Source organism: Canis aureus, chromosome X (genome assembly GCF_053574225.1).
Source record: "Canis aureus isolate CA01 chromosome X, VMU_Caureus_v.1.0, whole genome shotgun sequence".
Lineage (NCBI taxonomy): Eukaryota > Metazoa > Chordata > Mammalia > Carnivora > Canidae > Canis > Canis aureus.
This window is the reverse complement of record NC_135649.1, coordinates 17,743,585-17,768,075: the sequence shown is the minus strand read 5'-3', so window position 1 is coordinate 17,768,075 and position 24,491 is coordinate 17,743,585. Positions and strand designations below refer to the sequence as shown.

Below are 24,491 nucleotides of genomic sequence, written 5' to 3'. Positions count from 1 at the left end.
AGGGCCCATTTCTGGATTCTCTATTCTGTTCCATTGACCTAGGTGTCTGTTTTTGTGCCAGTACCACACTGTCTTGATGATCACAGCTTTGTAGTACAACCTGAAATTCGGCATTGTGATGCCCCTGGCTCCGGTTTCCTTTTTCAATCTTCCCCTTCGGGGAAGAATTCGGGGTCTTCTCTGATTCCACACAAATCTTAAGATGATTTGTTGCAACTCTCTGAAGAAAGTCCATGGTATTTTGATAGGGATTCCATGAAATGTGTATGTTGCCCTTGGTAGCATTGACATTTTCACAATATTAATTCTTCCAATCCATGAGCATGGAATATTTTTCCATCTCTTTGTGTCTTCCTCAATGTCTTACAGAAGTGTTCTGTCGTTTTGAGGGTATAGATCCTTTACCTATTTGGTTAGGTTTATTCCTAGGTATCATACGCTTTGGGGTGCAATTGTAAATGGGATTGACTCCTTAATTTCTCTTTCCTCAGTCTTATAGTTAGTGTATAGAAATGCCACTGATTTCTGGGCATTGATTTTGTATCCTGCCATACTGCCGAATTGCTGTATGAGTTCTAGCAATCTCGGGATGGAGTCTTTTGGGTTTTCTACGTACAGTATCATGTCACCTGCAAAGAGGGAGAGTTTGACTTCTTCTTTGCCAATTTGATTGCCTTTTATTTCTTTTTGTTGCCTGATTGCTGAGGCTAGGACTTCTAGTACTATGTTGAATAGCAGTGGTGAGAGGGGACATCCCTGTCGTGTTCCTGATCTTAGGGGAAAGGCTCTCAGTGTTTCCCCATTGAGAATGTTATTTGCTGTGGGCTTTTCGTAGATGGCTTTTAAGATGCTGAGGAATATTCCCTCTATTCCTATACTCTTAAGAGTTTTGATCATGAATGGATGCTGTCTTTTGTCAAATGCATTCTCTGCATCTATTGAGAGGATCATATGGTTCTTGTGTTTTCTCTTGTTGATATGATCTATCACGTTAATTGCTTTACGAGTGTTGAACCAGCCTTGCATCCTGGGGATAAATTCCACTTGGTCATGGTGAGTAATCTTCTTAATGTATTGTTGGATCCTCTTGGCTAGTATCTTGTTGAGAATTTTTGCATCTGTGTTCATCAGGGATATTGGTCTATAATTCTCCTTTTTGGTGGGGCCTTTGTCTGCTTTTGGAATTAAGGTGATGGTGGCCTCATAGAATGAGTTTGGAAGTATTCCATCCCTTTCTATCTTTTGGAACAACTTTAGTAGAATAGCTATGGTTTCTTCTTTAAAAGTTTGATAGAATTCCCCAGGGAAACCATCTGGCCCTAGACCTTTGTGTCTTGGGAGGTTTTTGATGACTGCTTCAATTTCCTCCCTGGTTATTGTTCAGGTTTTCTATTTCTTCCTCTTCCAGTTTTGCTGGTTTGTGGTTTTCCAGAAATGCGTCCATTTCTTCTAGATTGCCTAATTTATTGGCATATAGCTGCTCATAATATGTTTCAAAAATCAGTGGTGTTTCCTGGGTATTGGTTGTGTCTCTCCTTCTTCATTTGTGGTTTTATTAATTAGAGTCTTTTCTCTTTGGTTTTTAATAAGGCTGGCTAATGGCTTATCTATCTTATTAATTCTTTCAAGGAACCAACTCCTGGTTTTGTTGATCGGTTCTACAGTTCTTCTGGTCTCTATTTCATTGTGTTCTGCTCGAATCTCTATTAACTTCTTCTGCTTGGTGTAGGTTTTATTTGCTGTTCTTTCTCCAGTTCCTTTCGGTGCAAGGTTAGCTTGTGTATTTGAGTTTTTTCCAATTTTGTGAGGGATGCTTGAATTGTGATGTATTTCTCTCTCAGGACTGCTTTTGCTGTATCCCAAAGATTTTGAATGGTTGTATCTTCATTCTCATTAGTTTCCATGAATCTTTTAAATTCTTCTCTAATTTCCTGGTTGACCCTTTTCTTTTAGCAAGATGCTCTTTAACCTCCGCGTGCTTGAATTTCTTCCAAATTTCTTCTTGTGATTGAGTTCAAGTTTCAAAGCATTGTGGTCTGAAAATATGCAGGGGACAATCCCAATCTTTTGGTATTGGTTAAGACCTGATTTGTGACCCAGTATGTGGTCCATTCTGGAGAAAGTTCCATGTGCACTTGAGAAGAATGTGTATTCAGTTGCGTTTGGATGTAATTTCTGTAAATATCTGTGAAATCCATCTGGTCCAGTGTATCATTTAAAGCTCTTGTTTCTTTGGAGATCTTGTGCTTAGAAGATCTGTCATTTGCAGAAAGCGCCGCATTGAAGTCTCCGAGTAAAAGTGTATTATTATCTAAGTATGTGTTTACTTTGGTTATTAGTTGATTGATATACTTGGCAGCTCCCACATTAGGGGCATAAATATTCATGATTGTTAGGTCCTCTTGTTGGATAGATCCTTTAAGTGTGATATAGTGTTCCTCTTCATCTCTTACTACAGTCTTTGGGATAAACTTTAGTTTATCTGACATGAGGATTGCTATACCTGCTTTCTTTTGAGGACCATTTGAATGATAAATGGTTCTCCAACCTTTCATTTTCATGCTGTATGTGTCCTTAGGTCTAAAATGAGTCTCTTGTAGACAGCAAATAGATGGGTCTTGCTTTTTTATCCAGTCTGAAACCCTGCATCTTTTGATGGGATCATTAAGCCATTCACGTTCAGAGTTACTATTAAAAGATATGAATTTAGTGTCATCATGATACCTATTCAGTCCCTGTTTTTGTGGATTAGTTCTTTGGGCATCCTCTTTCTTTTACAGAGTCCCCCTTAGTATTTCTTGCAGAGCTGGTTTGGTGGTCACATATTCTTTCAGTTTCTGCCTATCTTGGAAGCTCTTTATCTCTCCTTTTATTCTGAATGAGAGCCTTGCTGGATAAAGCATTCTTGGCTGCATGTCATTCTCATTTAAGACCCTGAATATATCCTGCCAGCCCTCTCTGGCCTTTCAGGTCTCTGTGGAGAGGTCTGCTGTTAATCTAATAGTTCTCTTCATATAAGTTAGGGATCTTTTGTCTCTTGCTGCCTTAAGGATTTTCTCTTTATGTTTGGAGTTTGCAAGTTTCACTATTACATGTCGAGGTTTTGAACTTTTTTTTGTTGTTGTTGTTTTTGGTTTTAGGGGAGGAATCTATCTCCTGGATCTGAATGCCTGTTTCTCTCCCTAAATTAGGGAAGTTCTCACCTATGAGTTGTTCAAATATGCTTTCTGGTCCTTTGTCCTTCTAGGCGCCCTCTGGAACCCCAATTAAACATCAATTTTTCTTCTGAGGCTGTCATTTATTTCCCTTAAGCTTTCCTCATGGTCTTTTAATTGTTTTTCTCTTTTTCCTAAGCTTCCTTCCTTGCCATCAACTTGTCTTCTATACCACTCACTCTTTCTTTAACTTAATTAACCCTCATCATGGGGGCAAATCACATTTCATAATAGTCGATTTTGTCCCTCAAAAGAGTAGTGGACCTCCAGTTTTGATTGCATCTCATTTAATTGATTTTTAATTTCCACCTGATTAGATCTAAATTCTGCAGTCATGAAGTCTCTTGAATCCTTTATGCTTTTTTCTAGAGCCACCAGTAGGTTTATAATTATGATTCTGAATTGGTTTTCTGATATCAAATTGTAATCCAAATTCTGTAGCTCTGTGGCAGAGAGTACTGTTTTTGATTCTTTCTTTTGTGGTGACTTCTTCTTTCTAGTCATTTTGCTCAGTGCCTAGTGGCTAAAAACGAGCTGTATTTGTTAGAAGCAGAAACTCTTCTCTCTGTAGCATTCCAGCTGTTCTTTCTTTAAATGTCAGGTCAAATTGTATGTTTTCAGGATGATTTGAAAGTTATCTATGTAAGTTGGTGGGGACAGGTGACTTGGGGACTCTACTCTCTGCCATATGCCCCGCCCCCACCTCTCTTTCTCTTTCTCTGTCTTTCTGTTTCTCTCTGTCTCTTGCTCTCTCTTAAATAAATAAATAAATAAATAAATAAATAAATAAATCTTTAAGCAGATGCATAGGTAGCAGCAGCAGCAAAAGCATATTTTTAAAGATTTTATTTATTTATTCATGAAACACACACACACACAGAGGCAGAGACACAGGCAGAGGGAGAAGCAAGCTCCATGCAGGGAGCCTGACGTGGGACTCCATCCTGGGTCTCCAGGGTCACACCCTTGGCTGAAGGCAATTAACTGCTGAGCCACCCAGGCTGCCCAGCAAAAGCATTTGGTAGGGTCCTCACAAGCCAAATATTTTTAAGAATGTGAAGTCATCATGCCACATAACAGCTCTTCATCCATATAAGCCCCTGCCTGATGGGTATATGTATTGCAGGGCATTATTCTTTCCATTGAGTGCTCTATAGAATTGCAGCCAAGGCCCAGTTAAGACACAAAACCAATGGGCACAAGGCAAGTGATATTGCCTGGGTCTAGCATCTGTCAGGCTTATATTGGACTTGAGACACACAATGCAATCTGGGAAACACAGATATATCCAGAAGGAGACAATGACTTAGGGTCATTTTAAGGAGGACCCCAATCTCATAATTCGACCCCTAAATGCTAACTGTTGAAATTTCCAAATTAGGAAAAATTTGGTTTGCATGTCAAGACAGGAAATAGCACGCATGCTCCAAGAGTGTATTGATGGGTTTATCACACACACACTGAGGCTTTCTGGGATCAGGGCAGAATTCCCAAAATGGGAATTGAAATCTGTCAATAGTCAAACATTACAATGGAGTAAGATAGGGGAACCTGGGTAGCTCAGTGTTTGAGTCTCTGCCTTCAGTTCAGGTGACCCCAATACCTGGGGTCCTGGGATTGAGTCCCACATTAGGCTTGCTGCAGGGAGCCTGCCTATCCCTCTGCCTATGTCTCTGCCTTTCTTTCTGTGTTTCTCATGAATGAATAAATAAAGCCTTTTAAAAAATGGAGTAAGACACTTCATTTCAGATATTTTCTTGACAAACTCTGAAGTGGGAGTGCCTAGGGTTACACATTACAGATGAGAAAATAAGGCTTAGAGAAGTGAACACAGATGTTGTAAGTATCAACAATGGGATTTGGACACACATTTACTTTTTGTTAGTGACTGTGATATTGACTCATGCAAAGTAAAGTGGGGAACGTATGAACTAACATCAAGCTGATTTCCAAATTAAGGGAGCAGAGTATTCTTATCACGTCTGGATTCTTATAAATTAATGATGAATGCCACACCAATTATATGCAGTATATGATTACCCTTTAAATTTCAGGATGTTGCTGCTAGTATATTAACCCAGATTCCAATTGCACATAAATCTCACTTTTATGTCAGTGCCTCATATTGCATTAATAGTAATGTATGTTATTGCCTGAGGACTCACATGTACCTCTCTTCCACTGGAGATGAAGCAACACTGGAGATGAAGTCTGAAGTTTGGTGTGTATGTAAGCTATGGGATCTCGTAGTCTTGTACCTGACTCGGGGTAATGACTCCCTGGGCACCATCAGTTATCACTAGCATCAGTGCTTTAGGCTAGTGCTTCACCTGCCATACTGGTACCCATCTGGGTCACCGACAGACCTCAGGATTCCCACTCCTCATCACTGGAATTGAGCTCATGCATGGCTTCAAGGGTAGTTTCCTAGCATGCTGAGTTGTCCTGGCTAAGGTTCTCAATGGCAGATGTTGGAAGAACTTTCAGAATATTCTCTTGAGTGAACTCTAATAACTGTAGCCAAGGATGTGTCTGTTAGCCATGGTGTAGTGACCAGCTTGAGACCCAGGAGCCCTGTGTCTTTTGATACTGTGAGGATCATGAGCTTTGCCTTACCCCAAGACCTCTTCTTTGTAATTGGATGGAGAGGAATGGGACAGTGTCCTTAGGGAGTGAACTTTGCAGAAATTGAATATACATCCAACTGAGACTGCTTAAATCAGAGTTGACTGGGACATCTGGGTGGCTGTTGGTTGAATGTCCGACTCTTGATTTTGGCTAAGGTCATGATCTCAGGGTCCTGGGATTGAGTGCTGCATCTGGGTCCACACTCAGCAGGGAGTGTGCTAAGGCTTCCCTCTCCCCCTCTCCCTCTGCCCCTCCCCACGTATGTGTTCTCTCTCTGTAAATAAATAAATCTTTTTAAAAAATCAAAGAATTGACCAAGATGAATGCTGTAGCCTGAACACTCCCTACATGCTGGACACTGTTCTGAGTGCTTTCATGTTACTTTGTTAATCTTCACAAATCCCTAATGGAGGAGGTCTGGTTGTCATCCACACTTTCAAAGGGGAAACTGTGGATCAGAGAAGCTAAAGGACTTGTCCAAGGTCACACAAACTTGGATTGGAAATCAAACTGCCTGTCCCCCGAGCTTATGCTCCTAACCACTTCATGTAGCAGCATTTTACTTCTGTGACCGAGCATCAATCCTTGCAACTATGACCCAGCAGGATTGGGGTCCATCAGGTCAATTTATTTTGTGACAGCAGATAAAGATGCGACATTAGCTAGCTGTGCTTGACTTAGACCACAGGAGCTATTCTGAGTAGCCACATTTCCTCCAGGAGTAACAATAGGTCTGGAAAAAAGAGCAAAGGAGAAAACAAAAATTTCCTTTCCTTTTGTCCTCCTCTTTTTTCTAAGTCCCAGAGCCTGATTGGTTAAGTGCCCAGAGGAGTCATGGTGACTCACAATGGTTCTCAGACTTTGTGACCACATGTAATGGCAAGATATGGGCACTGGTTACCACCACCTGGGTGACTTCTAGGTCAGGGCTAAATATGGTGTGTTGGAGAGAGGCACTGGAAGAGGTGGAAGCTGGTACAGATACTTGAGTACCATCTCCAGACCTGCTCTTTGCATGATCGACTGTCTTGTCCCAGACCTCTTCGTGAAATGATGCGAAATCTCTCCATTAGCACTTTCTCTGTGGGGTTCACCGAAATGTCCTAACAGTGTTCATTGCATTTCAACAGGTCTACTGGGCAATGGTCAGTGACTCTGACCTTGAGATCCAATCACCCAGTGAAAGCTGAAAAGGAACTCAGTCCCAGGTAGGATTCTCCACTCTTCCCCAAACTCTGGATCATGTTGTGGCTGTGACTCTTAGAGTTCTGCTTTCTTTATGTACCAGTTCACATAAAGGGCATGGATAATTGCAGGAATTTCATCTGAGTAGTCTGATGGCCGTATCATTTTGAAAAATATTTTATTTATTATTCACGAGAGAGAGAGAGAGAGAGAGAGAGGCAGAGACACAGGTAGAGGGAGAAGCAGGCTCCATGAAGGGAGCCTGATGTGGGACTCGATCCTGGGACTCAAGGATCATGCCCTGGGCCCAAGGCAGGGGCTAAAGTGCTGAGCCACCCAGGGACGCCCTGATGGCTGTATCATTGACATTAAAGTATGACCCACGTGGGTGCCATCTAGAGGTAGGATGTGGATTTTCACAGGATATTGGAGGACTGATGGGGAAGATGTTTTGTTTGCTATGGCACTACTCTTTTGAGGGACAAAATAGACTATTATGAGATGTGATTTGTCCCCACATTGGCTGCTCCACTCAGTCTCACATAACAACTGAGGACACTGAGGCACAGATGCCTGGAAGATGGCGCCAGTCACACACTCCTTTTCTTGAGTGTCAGGGAATGCTCAGTCATCCAGATCTCTTCCCATCTCAGATAGAAACATGTAAAACCACAAAGGTACTGTGTTCTGTGATCAAAAGAGATAAACGGGTGAGAATTGTTTCCTTGGCTTTCACGAGGATCAAGCGGAAGCATCCTGAAGGGGTGGAAGGATGGGGCTCTGAAGCCAGACAAGTTGGGTTCATATCATAGTTGTGTCACATGCTAGCTTATGTGACCTTGGGCCAGTGACATACCATCCCTGGGCCTCAGTTCCCTGCCCTGGATAAATGGGCATGACAGCGGCACCCACCAAAGATGTGAGAAGTTAAACAAGCTGTTGTGTAGGAGACCAGAGAGTGGGTGTCAGCACGTCATCTCTCCCTCCTGAGTAAAGCTTCTTAAAGCTACAGACAAGGGTGGAGAATCTTTCCTGGCTAGGTAAGCTCTCTTACCTTGAACTGCATTTACAGGTTGGTTCCCTGTTCCTTTGATTTGGGGTTTGGTACTTTTCTTCTGAACTCCAGTGCCTTTCCCTTGGAGGAGACAGGCAGAGCAAATGAATGTGGGCCAACCTGCCTGGGTGTTGGCACCTCTCTCTGTCTCAAATGTATGCTTCTGAGGAATCTTGTTTTACTTAAAGTATTTTGCAGAATTCACTTACACATATTTTTGCATTCTTGTTGGAGAAAATACAAGAATTACATTTATAGAGATCAATTCATAAGGCCCTCATTTACTCTGCTCCACCATTTTACACTCGTTACACCAGAAGAACCAACATTAGCAGTTTGCTGTAAACTTTTCAGATCTTCTTTTTTTAAAAAAATATTTAAATTTCAATTAATTAACATTTATTATTGGTTTCAGAGGTAGAGATCAGTAATTCATCAGTTTTATATAATATCCAATGCTCATCAAATCATATGCCCTCCTTAATGTTCAACACCCAGTTACCCCCTCCACCGACCCCCTCCCCTCTAGTGACCCTCAGTTTGTTTTCTATGATTAAGAGTCTCTTATGGTTTGCCTCCCTCTCTGATTTCATCTTTTTTATTTTTTCCTCTCTTTCTCTATGATCCTCTGTTTTGTTTCATAAATTCCACATATAAGTGAGATCATGTGATAATTATCTTTTTCTGATTGACTTATTTCAGTTAGCATAATATTCTCTACTTCCATCCATGTTTCAAATGGCAAGATTTCATTTTTAAAGGCTGAGTAATATTTCATACATACACACACACACACACACACACACACACACACTTCTTTATCCATTTATCTGTTGATGGACATCTGGGCTCTTTCCATAGTTTGGCTATTGTGGACATTGCTGCTATAAACATTGGGATGCAAGTGCCCTTCGGATCACTACATTTGTATTTTTTGGGAAAATATCCAGTAGTGCAATTGCTGGGCTGTAGGGTAGCTCTATTTTCAACTTTTTGAGGAACCTCCATACAGTTTTCCAGAGTGGCTATACCAGCTTGCATTCTCACCAACAGTATAAAAGTGTTCCCCTTTCTCTGCATCCTCAGCAATATCTGTCGTTTCCTGACATGTTAATTTTAGCCATTCTGACTGTAGTGAGGTGGTTCCATACAAATTTTAGGATTTTTTGGTCCAACTCTGTCAAATACATTGATGGTATTTTGATGGGAATTGCGTTGAATGTATAGATCACTCTAGGTAACATAGACATTTTAACAATTTTGTTTTTTAAAGACTTTATTTATTTATGAGAGGCAGAGAGAGAAAGAGAGAGAGAGAGAGAGAGGCAGAGACACAGGCAGAGGGAGAAGCAGGCTCCATGCAGCGAGCCTGATGTGGGACTCGATCCTGGGTCTCCAGGATCACGCCGTGGGCTGAAGGCAGCACTAAACTGCTGAGCCACCTGGATGCCCAACAGTTTTGTTCTTATAAATCCATGAGCATGGAACTTTTTCCTATTTCTTTGTGTCTTCCTCAATTCCTTTCATGAGTGTTCTATAGTTTTCTGAGACAGAAACTTTGCCTCTTTGGTTAGGTTTACTCCTATGTATCTTAAGGTTTTGGGTGCAATTGTAAATGTGTTTGACTCCTTAATTTCTCTTTCTTTTGTCTCATTGTTAGTGTTAATGCAACTGATTTCTGTGCATTGATTTTATACCCTGCAACATTGCTGAATTCCTGTATGAGTTCTAGCACTTTGGGAGTGGAGTATTTTGGATTTTCTATATAGAGTATCATGTCATCTGCAAAGAGTTTGACTTCTTTGCCAATTCAGATGCCTTTTATTTCTTTTTGTTGTCTGATTGGTGAGGCTAGGGCTGTGTTGAACAGCAGTGGTGATAGTGGACATTCCTGCTGTGTTCCTGACCTTAGGGGAAGCTCTCAGTTTTTCCCCATTGAAAATGATATTCGCTGTTGGCTTTTTGTAAATGGCTTTTCTGATACTAATGTATGTTCCCTCTATCCCTACACTATGAAGAGTTTCAATCAAGAAAGGATGTGATGCTTTGTCAAATGATTTTTCTGCATCTGTTTCAACTGCATCTGTTGAGAGGATCATATGATTCTTGTCCTTTCTTTTACTAATGTAGTGTATCACATTGATTTGTGGATGTTGAAGTACGCTTATAGCCCAGGAATAAATCTCACCTGGTCGAGGTGAATAATCCATTTAATGTACTGTTGGATCCTATTAGCTAGTATTTTGGTGAGATTTTTGCATCTATGTTCATCAGGGATATTGGTCTGTAGTTCTTCTTTTTGGTGGGGTCTTTGATTTGATGATCAAGGTAATGCTGGCCTCATTGGAAGAGTTTGGAAGTTTTCCTTCCATTTCTGTTTTTTGAAATAGCTTCAGAAGAATAGGTATTAATTCTTTTTTAAATGGTAGAATTCTGGGAAGCCATCTGGCCCTGGGCTTTTGTTTGTTGGGAGATTTTTGATAACTGCTTCAATATCCTTGCTGGTTATGGGTCTGTTCAGGTTTTCTCTTTCTTCCTGTTTCAGTTTTGATAGCTTATATGTCTCTAGGAATGCATCCATTTCTTCCAGATTGCCTATTGTTGGCATATAGTTGCTCATGATATGTTCTTTTAATTGTATTTCTTCAATGTTGGTTGTGATCTCTCCTCTTTCATTCATGATTTTTTTTATTTGGGACTTTTCTCTTTTCTTTTTGATAAGTCTGGTCAGGGGTTTATCAATCTTATTAATTCTTTCAAAGAACCAGTGCTTAGTTTCATTCATCTTTTCTATTGTTCTTTTGGTTTCTATTTCATTGATTTCTGCTCCAATCATTATTTCTCTGCTCCTGCTGAGTTTAGGCTTTATTTGCTGTTCTTTTCCAGCTCCTTTAGGCATAAAGTTAGGTTGTGTATCTGAGACCTTTCTTGTTTCTTGAGAAAGCCTTGTAATGCTATAGGCTTCCCCCTTAGGACTGCCTTTGCTGCATCCCAAAGGTTTTGAATAGTTGTGTTTTCATTTTCATTTGTTTCCATGAATTTTTTAAAATTTTTTATTTGTTTATGATAGGCACACAGTGAGAGAGAGAGAGAGAGAGAGAGAGAGAGAGAGAGGCAGAGCACAGGCAGTGGGAGAAGCAGGCTCCATGCACCAGGAGCCTGACGTGGGATTCGATCCCGGGTCTCCAGGATCGCACCCTGAGCCAAAGGCAGGCGCCAAACCACTGCGCCACCCAGGGATCCCTGTTTCCATGAATTATTAAAATTCTTCTTTAATTTCCTGGTTGACCCACTAATTCTTTAGGAGGATGCTCTTTAGCCTCCATGTATTTGAGTTCTTTCCAAATTTCCTTTTGTGATTGAGTTCCAGTTTCAAAGCTTTGTGGTCCAAAAATATGCAGAGAATGATACCAATTTTTTGGTACTGGTTGAGACCTGATTTGTGACCCGCTATGTGATCTATTCTAGAGAACTTTCATGAGCACTTGAGAAGAATGTGTATTGTGTTTCTTTAGTATGGAATGTTCTGAATATGTCTGTGAAGTCCATCTGGTCCAGTGTCATTCAAAGCCCTTGTTTCCTTGTTGATATTCTGCTTAGTTGATCTGTCCATTGGAGTGAGTGGAGTGTTAAAGTCCCCTACTATTATTGTATTATTATTGATGTTTCTTTAATTTTGTTATTAATTGGTTTATATAATCAGCTGCTCCCAAGTTAGGAACACAAGTATTTGTAATTCTTAGATCTTCTTGTTGGAAAGATCCTTTAAGTATGATATAGTGTCCCTCTTCATCCTGTACTACAGTCTTTGGTTTAATATCTAATTTGTCTGGGATCCCTGGGTGGCGCAGTGGTTTAGCGCCTGCCTTTGGCCCAGGGCACGATCCTGGAGACCCGGGATCGAATCCCACGTCGGGCTCCCGGTGCATGAAGCCTGCTTCTCCCTCTGCCTGTGTCTCTGCCTCTCTCTCTCTCTCTCTGTGTGACTATCATAAATAAATAAAAATTTAAAAAAAAGATTTAAAAAAAATATCTAATTTGTCTAATATGTCTAATATGAGGATTGCTATTCCAATTTTCTTTGGAGGTCCATTAGCACAATAAATGGTTCTCCACCCCCTCACTTTCAATCTGGAGGTATCTTTGGGACTAAAATGAGTTTGCAGACAGCATATTGATGAGTCTTGCTCTTTTATCCAATCTGATATGTTGTGTCTTTTGATTGGGGCATTTTGCCCATTTACATTCATGGTAACTATTGAAATATATGAATTTAGTGCCACTGTATTACCTATAAAGTCACTGTTTCTGTATATTGTCTCTTTTCCTTCTTGGCCTATGTTACTTTTGGGCTCTCTCTCCATTTAAAGGATCCCAGTTAATATTTCATGTAGGGTTGGTTTAGGGATCACAAATTTTTTTAGTTTCTGTTTGTCCTGGAAGCTTTTTAAAAAAGATTTTATTTATTCATTTGAGAGAGAAGGAGGGAGAGCAGAGGGAAGGGCAGAAGCAGAGGGATGAGCAGGGAGGGATGAGCAGGCTCCCCCAATGAGCAGGGAGCCTGATGCATGGGTCTTAATCCCAGAACTCTGGGATCAAGACCTGAGCCTAAGGCAGATGCTTAATTGACTGAGCCATCCAGGCACTCCTGTCCTGGGAGCTTTTTTATCTCTCCTATTTTGAGTGACATCCTAGCTGGATAAAGTACTCTTCACTGCATATTTTTCTCACTTAGCACACTGTATATATCATGCCAGTCCTTTCTAGCCCACCAGGTCTCTGGGGTACGTCTCCTGCCAGTCTAATGTTTCTACCCTTGTAGGTTATGGATCCCTTGTCTAAGCTGTTTTCAAGATTTTCTATTTGTGTCTGAGATTTGCAAGTTTCACTAGTATATGTCGGGGTGTTGACCTATTTTTATTTATTTTTTAAAATTCTTTTATTTATTCATGAGAAATACACAGAGAGAGAAGCAGAGACACAGGCAGAAGGAGAAGCAGGCTCCATGCAGGGAGTCTGATGTGGGACTCAATCCCAGGACTCTGAGATCACATGCTGAGCCACAGGCAGATGCTCAACCACTGAGACACCCAAGCATCTCCTTTTTACTGATTTTGAATGAGGTTCTCTGCCTCCTGGACCTGGATGCCTGTTTCTTTCCCTGGATTAGGGAAGTTTTCTGCTATAATTTGCTCCAATATACCTTTTGCCCCTCCTCCTTCTTCTTCTTTAGGATCCCAATTATTCTAGTATTTTTTTACTTTATGGTATCACTTATCTCCCAAATTCTCCCCTTGTGAGCCAGTAGTTCTTTTTTTTCAAACTTTATTTTTGTTTATTTATTTATGATAGTCACACAGAGAGAGAGAGATAGAGAGGCAGAGACATAGGCAGAGGGAGAAGCAGACTCCATGCACCAGGAGCCCGGCGTGGGATTCGATCCCGGGTCTCCAGGATCGTGCCCTGGGCCAAAGGCAGGCGCCAAACCGCTGCGCCACCCAGGGATCCCGAGCCAGTAGTTCTTTATCTCTCTTTTTCTCAGCTTCTTTATACTCCATTGTTTTGTCTTCTATATCACTAATTCTCTCTTCTGCCTCATTTATCCTAGCAGTTAGTCTCCATTTTTTTAAAGATTTTATTCATTTATTCATGAAAGACAGAGACAGAGAGAGAGAGAGAGAGAGAGAGGCAGAGACACAGGCAGAGGGAGAAGCAGGCTCCATGCAGGGAGCCCAATGTGGGACTTGATCCCAGGACTCCAGGATCATGCCCTGGGCCAAAGGCAGGCACCAAACTGCTTAGCCACCAGGGATCCTTTTTATTGCATCTCATTAATAGCCTTTTGGTTTCAACTTGATTATATTTTAGTTCTTTAATTTCTCCAGAAAAGGATTCTCTAGTGTCTTCCATGTTTTTTCAAGACCACCTAATCTTTCAGATCTTGTTCGTTGTTTTTACTTTTATCTGTATAGATGACCCTGTGAAGAAAAAACAGAGGGCATAAGATACATACTGTTTTTCAAGTTTCTTTCTTAAGTTACCACTTCTTGGAGATCATTTCCATGTTGGTGCATAGAGGACCCCTTTTACCCTTCTTTAAAAATTTTATTTATTTATTTGAGTGAGAAAGAGAGATAATGAGAAAGGGGGAGGGGCAAAAGGAGAAACAGACTCCCTGCTGAGTGGGAACCCAATGTGGGGCTCAATGTGGGGCTCGATTCCAGGATCCTGGGATCATGACCTGAGCTGAAGGCAGATGCCCAAGCGACTGAGCCATCCAGGGGCCTCCCTCTTACCCTTTTAAATAGCTGAATCTTATTTCATATTATTGAGATATAGAGCTTATTTACATAAGGAAATTTGAAAAATTGCCTGTGTCTTCTTAAGTCAATGTCTCTGGAATAGCCAAGTCATTCACTTAGATGTTTTACCAAAAACTAAGGTTAGATACGAATTAAAGACATAAAAAAAGATATTGCATACTTCTCCAAGAATAAAATATGAAATAATGGAAATAACATATCCAGTTCACACTGGCCACAAAACACATGTGAATTTCATATCTTATTTTAATTTTTTATATTATATATTTTTATTGGAGTTCAAATTTCATATTTTATTATTTAATTTTATATTTTAAGATTTTATTTATTGTGAGAGAGTATGTGTAGGAGGAGGGGCAAAGGGAGAGGGAGAGGGACAAGTAGACTCCCCACTGAGTGGGAGTCTGATGTGAGGCTCAATACTAGGACCCTGAGATCATAACCTAATCTGAAAACAGATGCTTAACTGACTGAGCCACCTAGGTGCCCCATTTTTTTTAATAGAGGGAAATATGCACGAAACTTTTTTATGAGTCAACTGTTTTGATGCTAAAAATACCATTTCTTGGGGATGCCTGGGTGGTTCGGTTGGTTGAGAGTCTGCCTCTTGGTTTCAGCTTGGGTTGTGATCTCAGGGTCATGGGATTGAGCCCAGCTTAGGGCTCTGCGCTCAGTGTGTCTGCTTGTCCCTCTCCCTCAGCTCTTCCTCCTGCTCTCTATCTCTCTCTCTCTCACTCTCTCAAGGAAATAAACAAAATATTTTTTAAAAATACCATTTCTTGCTGGAGTGGAACATTAATTACTGTGATCTTATAATTTTTTTTTGCAAAACAAATCCATGAATTCAGTGCAAGCACAGTCATGAACTGTACTAGGTTTTATTTTGCCATGAAATAAAATGAGCTGATTAGTCAATTAAATGATGGAGAACATATGTGGGAGTAGCTGTTGATGGTGAGCTTGCCATAAAAGAGATGAAAATCAACACTATAAGCTTAGCAATTAAAATAGGAATTGAAAATATGGCAGTGGAGCAGAATAGATTCTGACAGAATGGGAGATATGACAAGGTTGGTATTTCCAAACAGATTGTGCCCCAAAGCAACATTCTCTGACCATGCTGGAAAATGTGTGTGGTGAGGAGGTGGCAGGGGGAAGAGGCCCTGGGCCCAACTGGATCAACTGGGTTTCATCATCTTTTTCAGACTTCCTTGGTTGTATTCCTTCCAAAGCCATCTGTAGCATCAGCCAGTCATGGAGAAAGGATGCTCTGAAGTCAGTCCCAGCACACCCATACCGAGCATCAAGAGGAAGGCAGATGAATACTTAAAATCCATTTTGTCCTCCAAAAACGTGCTGAGCTTTCTACTTGGTAGGCAACTAGGGAGCCACAAAAATGATCTGGATCTGTCAAAGTGGCTATGGATGCTGACACGAGCCACACCAGGGTGGAGGTGGCCTTTGCCAAAAAACCACATAACTTACCTGCTTACGCCTGCCAGCAATTTTGGAAAATGCATAAAAAAGGCTTAGAATAACAAACTCTTGCCTTGCTTCAGCTGTTAAAATAAAAGCTGCATTTTCACTTCTATGGTTTGATACGTTTTTATGCCCAAGCAGCTTTCTTGGGTTAGTTAAACCAAACAGGGAATTCCATTCAATGGAATGCAATGGAACCAATGCTAGAATTGTATGCAGGAGCTCTCAGTCTGGGAGGCTGTGAGATCACAGGGCAAGTCACAATTCTTCCACCTTTAGCCTGAAACAAAAGCAAGGGGGCAGTGATGTGGAATTGGTCCCCCCACCCCACCCCCCCCACCCCCCCGGAACCTAGACTCCTCTCCCTAGGCATTTGAGGAGACACCCACTGTGTCTCCCTGGAAAACCTAGCTGCTACCCTGGTGAAAGTTTAAGAACAGGCCTCAAGCAGTGTGGGAAGTTTAGGATACCCATATTTTTTATTCTGAGGCTCATGAGAGTATCATTTAGAAATTACAGCGTTATGTCTTTGTTGGCTCTATTTCATATAAAAAAATCAGAGCACAAGGCATTTTAACATGGGAACGTCACACTTTAACAGCTCCAACCAGTCTTTAGGGTAAACTTGCTTTAAGCTTATGTGCTCCTTGCTTGCTGACCTAGGTCCTTTGGTCTGTAGTGGAACTAACCTACTTTCCTTGAGATTTGCAGAATACTGGCCTTGAGGACTGGAGTTCCGGACTTTCCCAGAAGATAAGGCCTAACCGCCTTTGAAAACTGCCCCCAACTGATGCCAGCAAGTCTGTTCAAGGACATGTCAACATGTGGCTAACCACCTGGGCACCTGCTTCTCCTGTGCCCCCTTTTCCTGAGCCCTCTCTTTTAAAACCCTCAGGCCGGGATCCCTGGGTGGCGCAGCAGTTTGGCGCCTGCCTTTGGCCCGGGGCGCGATCTTGGAGACCCAGGATTGAATCCCACGTCGGGCTCCCAGCATGGAGCTTGCTTCTCCCTCTGCCTGTGTCTCTGCCTCTCTGTCTCTCTCTGTGTGACTATCATGAATAAATAAATTAAAAAAATAAAATAAAACCCTCAGGCCCCTCCAGACGTGGAAGATGGTCTATGAAACCTATGCCCACCATTCTCCCAGGTTGGTGGCTTTCTGAACAAAGCAACCTTTCCTTTCCTACTATCACTTGTCTCTTGAGTATTGATTTTTCACTGGTGAGCAGCTGAACCTGAGTTGGGAAGCAGTTCTCTGTCCAGGACCAATACCCGCAAAGCCTTCTGAAGGTAAGGGCCCTTCTCACTGCCCTCAAGCCCTTCTCATTGCCCTCAAGCCCTTCTCACTGCCCTCAAGCCGTTGCTGGCCAGGTCTTCTTCGGCCGGGTGCACTTTGTGGTGGCTGGCAGCGGAGAACTTATGGGACTGAGGGCCCCAGCCCCTCTCGGCAGGACGGGAGGGGGGGCCAGCTCCCCAGGCAGAGCCCTCCAGGAGCCTGCAGAGCGCGACTGTCCCTGGGGGAAGTGAGCACAGTAGCGAGGACATGGGGGGGGGCGTGGGGAAGCCGGGGAAGACACGACAAGGTTGAGCGGGGATTGTCCCCATGCCCCCCCCAACCCCCCGCCTGTCGGAGATGCTACCCTGCTACTTCCCTGCCCCTCCTGCCGGCACCTCAGGGCGCTGGCTCCTTCCTGCCCATCGGTTAGGTGGGACAAATCCGGCCCTCCGCATCCTATCCCCTGGTTCACGGGCCTGTCCCCTCGCTATGCTGGGGGCCATTGCAATGTGCCCTCTGGTGCTCGGCAGCATGGGCGCGCTACTGTGCACACAGGTCCCCAACCCGGCGCAGCAGCTGGCACCACCTACCGCTTATCTCCCAGGGGTGGCTGATGTCCATTGGCACAAAAATTGTAAAACTGTTGATGAGGCACAATTTATCTATTTACTTTCTTTTGTTGGTTGTACTTTTGGAATTGTGCTTTTGTATGTAAAAAACCAGGACCAAATCTAAGGTCATAATTCACCTCTGTTTTTTTTTTTTTCTAAATGTTTTATAGTTTTAGGACCTACATTTAGGTATTTGATCCTTTCTGAGTTAAGTTTTGTATATGATGTGAGGTAAGAGGCCCATTTTATCCTTTTGCATGTGCCTACCCAGTTGTCCCAGGATCATTTGTTAAAAAAAGATGTTCTTTTCTTCACTGAACTGTGTTGGTGTCTTTGGCTAAAATCAGTTGATTATTCAAAGATCCAGCATATGTAATGAACCCTTACAACTGAATAACAACAAGTCAATATCCCAACTTAAAAATTAGTGAGGGAGGGGCACCTGGGTGGCTCAGTGGTTGAGCTTCTGCCTTCTGCTCAGGTCGTGATCCCAGGATCCTAGGGTCGAGTCTGCATCTGCATCTGGCCCCCTGTAGAGAGCCTACTTCTCCCTCTGCCTATGTCTCTGCCTCTCTCTCTCTCTGTGTCTCTCATGAATGGATGAATAATATCTTTTTTAAAAATAAAAATAAAAATTGATGAAGGACTTGTATAGAAATTTCTCAAAGGAAATATGCAAATTGCCAACAAGCACGTGAAAAGATGTTCAACATCATTAGTTATAGGCAAATGCAAATCAAAACCACAATGAGGTACCATTTCACACTCACGAGGCTAACCAAAACCAAAACCAAAACCAAAACCAAAACCAAAATAAAACAAAACAAAAGAGTAATTAACACATGCTGGAGAGGATATGGAGAAACTGGAACCCTCACATGTTGCAGGAATGTAAAATGGTGTAGAACTTTGCAAAACATCCCAGCAGTTCCTCACAAAAGTAAACAGAATTACCAATGACCTATCATATACCCAAGAGAAATAAATACATATGTCTACACATACACTTGGAGACGAATGTGAATCTTACCTTTATTCATAATAGCCAAATCGAAGAAACAAACCATATGTCCAACAAATGATTATTGGATAAACAAATTGTATATCCATATAATGGAATATTTGGCCATGCAATTGGATGATGTAGCAATACATGCTACAACATGGATGAACCTCAAAAACATTGTGCTAAGTGAAATAAGCTAGAAACAAAAGGCCACATTTTATATGCTTCCATTTGTAGGATAGGAAAATCTATAAAATATCCTTGTCTTGTTTCTGATTATGGGGGGAAAGAGTTTAGTCTTTCACCATCAAGTATATTAACTGTAGGCTTTTTATAGATAGTCTTTACCAGGTTGAGGAATGAATTGAGGATATTGATGTTTACTGGAAGATTTCTCAAGTTTCTTTCTGGTGCCAAATGAATATTTTTCATTAGAAACCATTGTGCGATGCTGTTGAATTTACCTAAGCCATACTCTCTGCACATGGACTGTGTATCATCATCAGGCAAGGGGTAACCTTAACATTTTTCTCTGGCAGAAGAAATGTACATAATCCACTCTTAGTAAGAAATAATATTATCAGAAAGAAATGAGGCTTCCTTTCAAGAAAGGAAGGGAATTTTCATTAAAATCACTTGCAAGTTAGATTGAAGGCCAAAAAATGTTTCAAAATATATGCATTTTTCCCCGTTCAACTGTTCTTGCTATTCTTGAGCTCCTGACATTCAGTGTTAGGAATTCTTTTATTGCTAAGAAATTTGCTAGTAGGTCTTCCTGTAATATATGTTAAGACTTAGCTATTTCAACTGCCTGTGAAATGTTTGGATAAGTTGTAACCCTTAAACCAGTAGTGGTGATTTTGCACATTCTAAAATTGTATGTTGATAGAGTGATTCAACAGTAATTTTTCTAACCTCTTCTTAAAAGGCTGATGAATCTAAAACCTCAAATTTCTGATTATGATGTACAGAGATCCACACATTCCTTTACTACTGCAGTAAAATATTTTAGATAAAGTGACTTCCTGAAAAAAAATCAAACATTGCAGTGATTTTTGTTGTTATAAACTTCCACTTCCCTGACCTAGGTCTGGTACTAGGGCTTTGTTTTCATTGTCATATAAATGTGCTACTGATTCTCTCTACCTAGGAGCCTTCTGCCATCCTCTCCTGCTACTGGTGCCACAGGGAGGTGTGGCTCTCCCTCGGGGTCAACCCATGTATCACAGATACTCTTTTGTGGCCCTGGGATCTTTATTGTCCCCAGCATCAACCTCACTTTTCTATAAAACCAGTTGAAATCTGTTCTGGTTTCTTTTATGGGACTATTAGAGCATAAAAGTATGTATATGATGTAAAAATAGTAATATAAAAAACTGAGCTGTGCCTTCAGGAAGGGGCTTGGACCTGCTGTTTGAAATACAGCTACAAGAGAATGGGAGGTCATCAGTCCTGCCTTCCTGTCACAGGCTATATTCCCTGAAAGTCCTGCCAGTGTTAGCTCACACTGACCCCAGGGCCAGAGACTTAGAAGAAAGGAAATATGCTCACTTTATCTGTGCACCATCGGCACACATGCATGTATGCACCAGGCTCTGTGCTGAGTGCTTGACGGGTGATGTTCCGGGTAACGCTGCCATCTCATGCAAGCAGCAGAGGACAGGTCGGCCTGTGAAGGTTGCCAGCAGGGGCGCAAGATTGGAGGCTGGATGAAGAGTTCTCCCATCGGATATTTTCTAGTGCCTCTTGAGTATCTGGGCTCCTCACTGTTCTAGGCTCAAGGCACAATGCCTCAAGGAAAAACACCATGTGGTGATGACAGGGGAAGATCTGCCTGGGGGAGGTGACAGGGTGGAGGAGAGGTGACAACCGGAAGCGTGGGTCTAATACAATAAAAAAGAGCCTAACTTCTGATGTGTTGATAGCAAATAGAACTACGTGTGACTGGGAAACTCCAGATGGAGGAAAAAAGATGGGTAGGCAGAAACGGATCTGAGGTCCAGAGGAAAATGAGGTAAAAAAAATCAAAACCCCAACTGGTGTGTGCTCTGCTCCAAAGACAAGCAGCAAATCCTCCCTCCACCACCAGCAGACAGACTTCAGACAAGCCCAGCGCCAGTTAGTGGGTATCTGGATCCCTCTCCATATCTGGTGCTCTGTGAAGGGGCTGGGATTGACTTTGGGTACTCCAGTAGCTGAAGAGTGACCGTGGAAGGGTGCATGGGTGGCTCAGTCAGTGAAGTGTCTGCCTTTGGCTCAGGTCATGATCCCAGAGTCCCAGGATTGAGCCCTGTATCAGGCTCCGTGCTCAGTGGAGAGTCTGCTTTTCCTTCTTCGTCTGTTCCTACTCTCTATCTCAAACAAATAAAATCTTAACAAAAAAAGAAAGAAAAGTGATGTGATGTGGAGACAGTGGAGACCGTCCCAGTGAAAGGAAACAGAAGCTAACTGTGACCCCTTGCTGAATCAGTGGCAATATTTTCACAGTTGTGACTCACTTCCTGTACGTGATGCATGAAAGCAAATGGAAGGGTTGTTCTTTCTTCCCTGTTTTGATGTAGTTCTGATTATAAGGTACATGGGTCTTGTTTCATGAGGTCTTTGGATCCCTGGGTGAGCATGAACCATGATTTTTTTAAAAAGTCTTTCCCCAACTTTGGACAGTGCACAGTGTATACTCTCCACCAAACTCCATTGATTATTCATTTGTCATAGTCGATTATGGCATCCCTTGAAGAGAAACAAATGGGCATTCTACAAAATTCTTACTTGAGCTTATTTTTTTAATATTTTATTTTTATTTATTCATGAAAGACACACAGAGAGGCAGAGAAATAAATAGAGGGAGAAGCAGGTTCCTCATGTATGGAGCCCGATGTGGGACTCGATCCCAGGACCTGGGTTCATGACCCAAACCAAAGGCAGATGCTCAACCACTGAGCCACCCAGGTGCCCCACTTGAGGTCTTTAAATGGAAGAGTTCCTGGTGGAGGGCACTCAAGTCTAATCTCAATCGATTGATAGCCCCTCAATTGACTCCCAGATGTGAGCCAGTTTATAGATCTGGAACCACTTGAATGAAGGGGAGGCCAGGTCCCCTGAAGAAAAATTTCACTACACTGCCAGAGATATATACTCTTGATCTTTCTGTCAGCCTTCCCCCAAAGGGACTTATGGCCTATTATCAGGGTGACTTGCATTAGGGGAAAGGAAGTAACCAGCCTTTTGTGGGGGGAGAAACGAACACTGCTTCTGAGCTGACATGAATTCCAAGGGGCTCAAAGTATTGCTGTGGCTCACCAGTCAGAGTGAAGCTCATGGAGATCAGGTGATCAATGGAGTTGTAGCTCAGTACTGACTCACGGTGGGCCCTTTAAGTCCCCAAACTTACCCTATGGTTATTTCCCCAGTTCCAGACTATAACTAGAACACATATACTCAGGAACTGGCAGAATATCCACATTAGTTCCCTGACCTGTGGAGTGACAGCTATTATTGTAAGAAAGGCCAAGCGGAAACCACTAGAACTTTCTTTACTTAGGCCAATAGTAATCCGAAAGCAATGCTTCATTCATCCAGGAATTTCAGAGAGTAGTGCCACCATCAAGGACCTGAAACATGCAGGAGTGGTGATTCCTACTACACGACAACTCACCTGGCATATATTTTTTCTTTTTCAAATCTTTATTTCTTTATTTAAATTCTAGTTAGTCATCTTGGATATTTAACCTGTGTAGAACACAAATACATCTCAGGGCTCTTGAGTGGTGCAGTTATTTAAGTGCTCCACTCTTGGTTCAGGCTTGGGTGGTGACCTCAGGGTCGTGATCTCAAGGTCAAGAGATCAAGCCCCCCTTGGAGCTCTGTGATGGGCTCAGTGCTCAGCGTGGAGACTTCTTGAGATTCTCTCTCCTCTCTCTCTCTCTAACTACATAAATAAATATTTAAAAAAAGAAAAGCAGATATATCTTGGAGGACAACAGTGCTTTATTGTAAACTTAAGGAGGTCGGGATTCAGGTTACACCCACTGTTTCAGATGTGATGTCATTGCTTGAGTGAATTAGCACAGCCTGTGGTAGCTGGTATGCAGCTCTTGATCTGGCAAATGTCTTTTCCTCCCACTCAATAACTGTTAGTAAAGACTACCAGAAGCCTTTGATGTCACCAGGCAAGGCCAGCAATACATCTTCATTGTCCTACCTCAGGGATTTCTCAACTGTCTAATCCTGTGTCCTAATTTAATTCCTGGAAACTTGATAGACTTTCCCTTCCACAGGATTATCACAAAGGACTATTACATTGATGATGCTAGGATGATTGGACCTAGTAAGCAAGAAGTAGCAACTACTCTAGACTTCAGGGCTTCCCTGAGTGATCACTGGCTCCAGCTAGAAGATCAGGGACCTTCATGCTGTTCCCTAAGGGAAAATTTCCTTCAGAAGCATTTCTGTTCCTAGCCCATTGTTTCTGACCATAAGTCAACCTGCCATCACTTATCATCATAAAAGGGCCCAATAGCAAGAGAGATTATTACAGGAATCTGAGGGCCAACTTTCAATAGAGGACCACAGTTTGGAGGGCACCTGGATGGCTCAATCAATTAAGCTTCCGCCTTCCACAGGTCATGATCCTGGAGTCCTGGGATCAGGCCCTGCATCAGGCTCCCTGCTCAGTGGGAAGTCTGCTTCTTCCTCCCCCTCTGCTCCTTCCTGCTGCTTCTCTCTCTCTCTCAAATAAAAAAAAATTTAAAAAAATAAACTACAGGGGTTTTTGAGTGTGAGTCTGTGATTGTGGAGGGGGTGGGGAAACCTCCTTCCCACTGCCACCTTTTCACATAGATCCTCCCAAGTACTGCATTCCCACTTATCCTCTCCACCTCTTTGGGGTGCTCCCCTTCTTCACTGCAACTTAAGCAAACCTAGGAGTGGGGTCCAGGGAGTGTGGCCTCAAAGTCTCAGTGCTGAGTTTGGGACAGATAGGGCTAGGCAGGGAAAGATAAGGAGAGGCCCCAGAGTCAGGCTCCTATAAATCCCAAGGACACTGAGATGCAACAAAAACAGAAGATAATTAAGAAGATCTGGCCATCTGGCCCTAAATGTTAGGGAACATCGTCCTTTGACGGCTACAAAGTAATCACAGAGACCCAGCAGACCCAAAACCAGCCATCTGCCATTCATTAGAGATGGCACAAGAAATCACAAGGCCATAAACTCCCTAGAAGGCCTCTCTATAAAAGGCCAAACAAAAAACCTTCAGTCCCAACTCTGTCCCTACCCCTCTCACTTCTGAGAACTTTCTCTGTATCTTTGCTTAAAAAACTTCTATCACTTTACTCACTCTTCTTTGTCCACGAGATTCATTCTTCACTCCGAGAGACAAGAACCAAACATTCCTGCAACAGTGCCAAAATGTTTCCCTGAGCTCAGTGTTAAGTGAGACCGAGCTCTGCGGATAGGACCAGATCGCTGACCCCAAGGTAACAACCGCAAACCTTGAGTGTGTTTGCTCAGAGACCAGGTCTCCCTGTGTTGCCCAGGCTAGAGTACAAAGGCTCTGGACAGGCACGAACCCACTTCTGGTGCCCAGGCCAATTCTGACCTGCTCCATTTGCAACCTGGGCACAAGTCCACCTCTCCTCAGGCAGCCTGGAGGTCTCCTGCTTCGGGGAGGTTAGCCCAAGTGAAGGCGAACTTGGGAACGAACGTAGCCCGCA

The 24,491-nt window shown here is 42.4% G+C and overlaps 1 protein-coding gene across 5 annotated transcripts in view; it reads left to right on the top strand.

Moving 5' to 3' along the window:
* The window catches only part of ZNF75D (zinc finger protein 75D), a 60,315-nt gene extending 43,320 nt beyond the window's left edge, over positions 1–16,995 (top strand). The window contains exons 6-8 of one of the 5 annotated variants that reach the window (XM_077888698.1): positions 6,974–7,051; positions 15,611–15,777; positions 16,596–16,995. In XM_077888698.1, the coding sequence (XP_077744824.1) occupies positions 6,974–6,996 (23 nt within the window). In that variant the 3' untranslated portion in view covers positions 6,997–7,051; positions 15,611–15,777; positions 16,596–16,995. Of the gene's footprint in view, positions 1–6,973; positions 7,052–15,610; positions 15,995–16,587 lie in introns of those variants that run through there. The other 4 variants (XM_077888699.1, XM_077888700.1, XM_077888701.1 and 1 more) reach the window with 4 other exon arrangements.
* Positions 16,996–24,491: the final 7,496 nt, after the last annotated feature.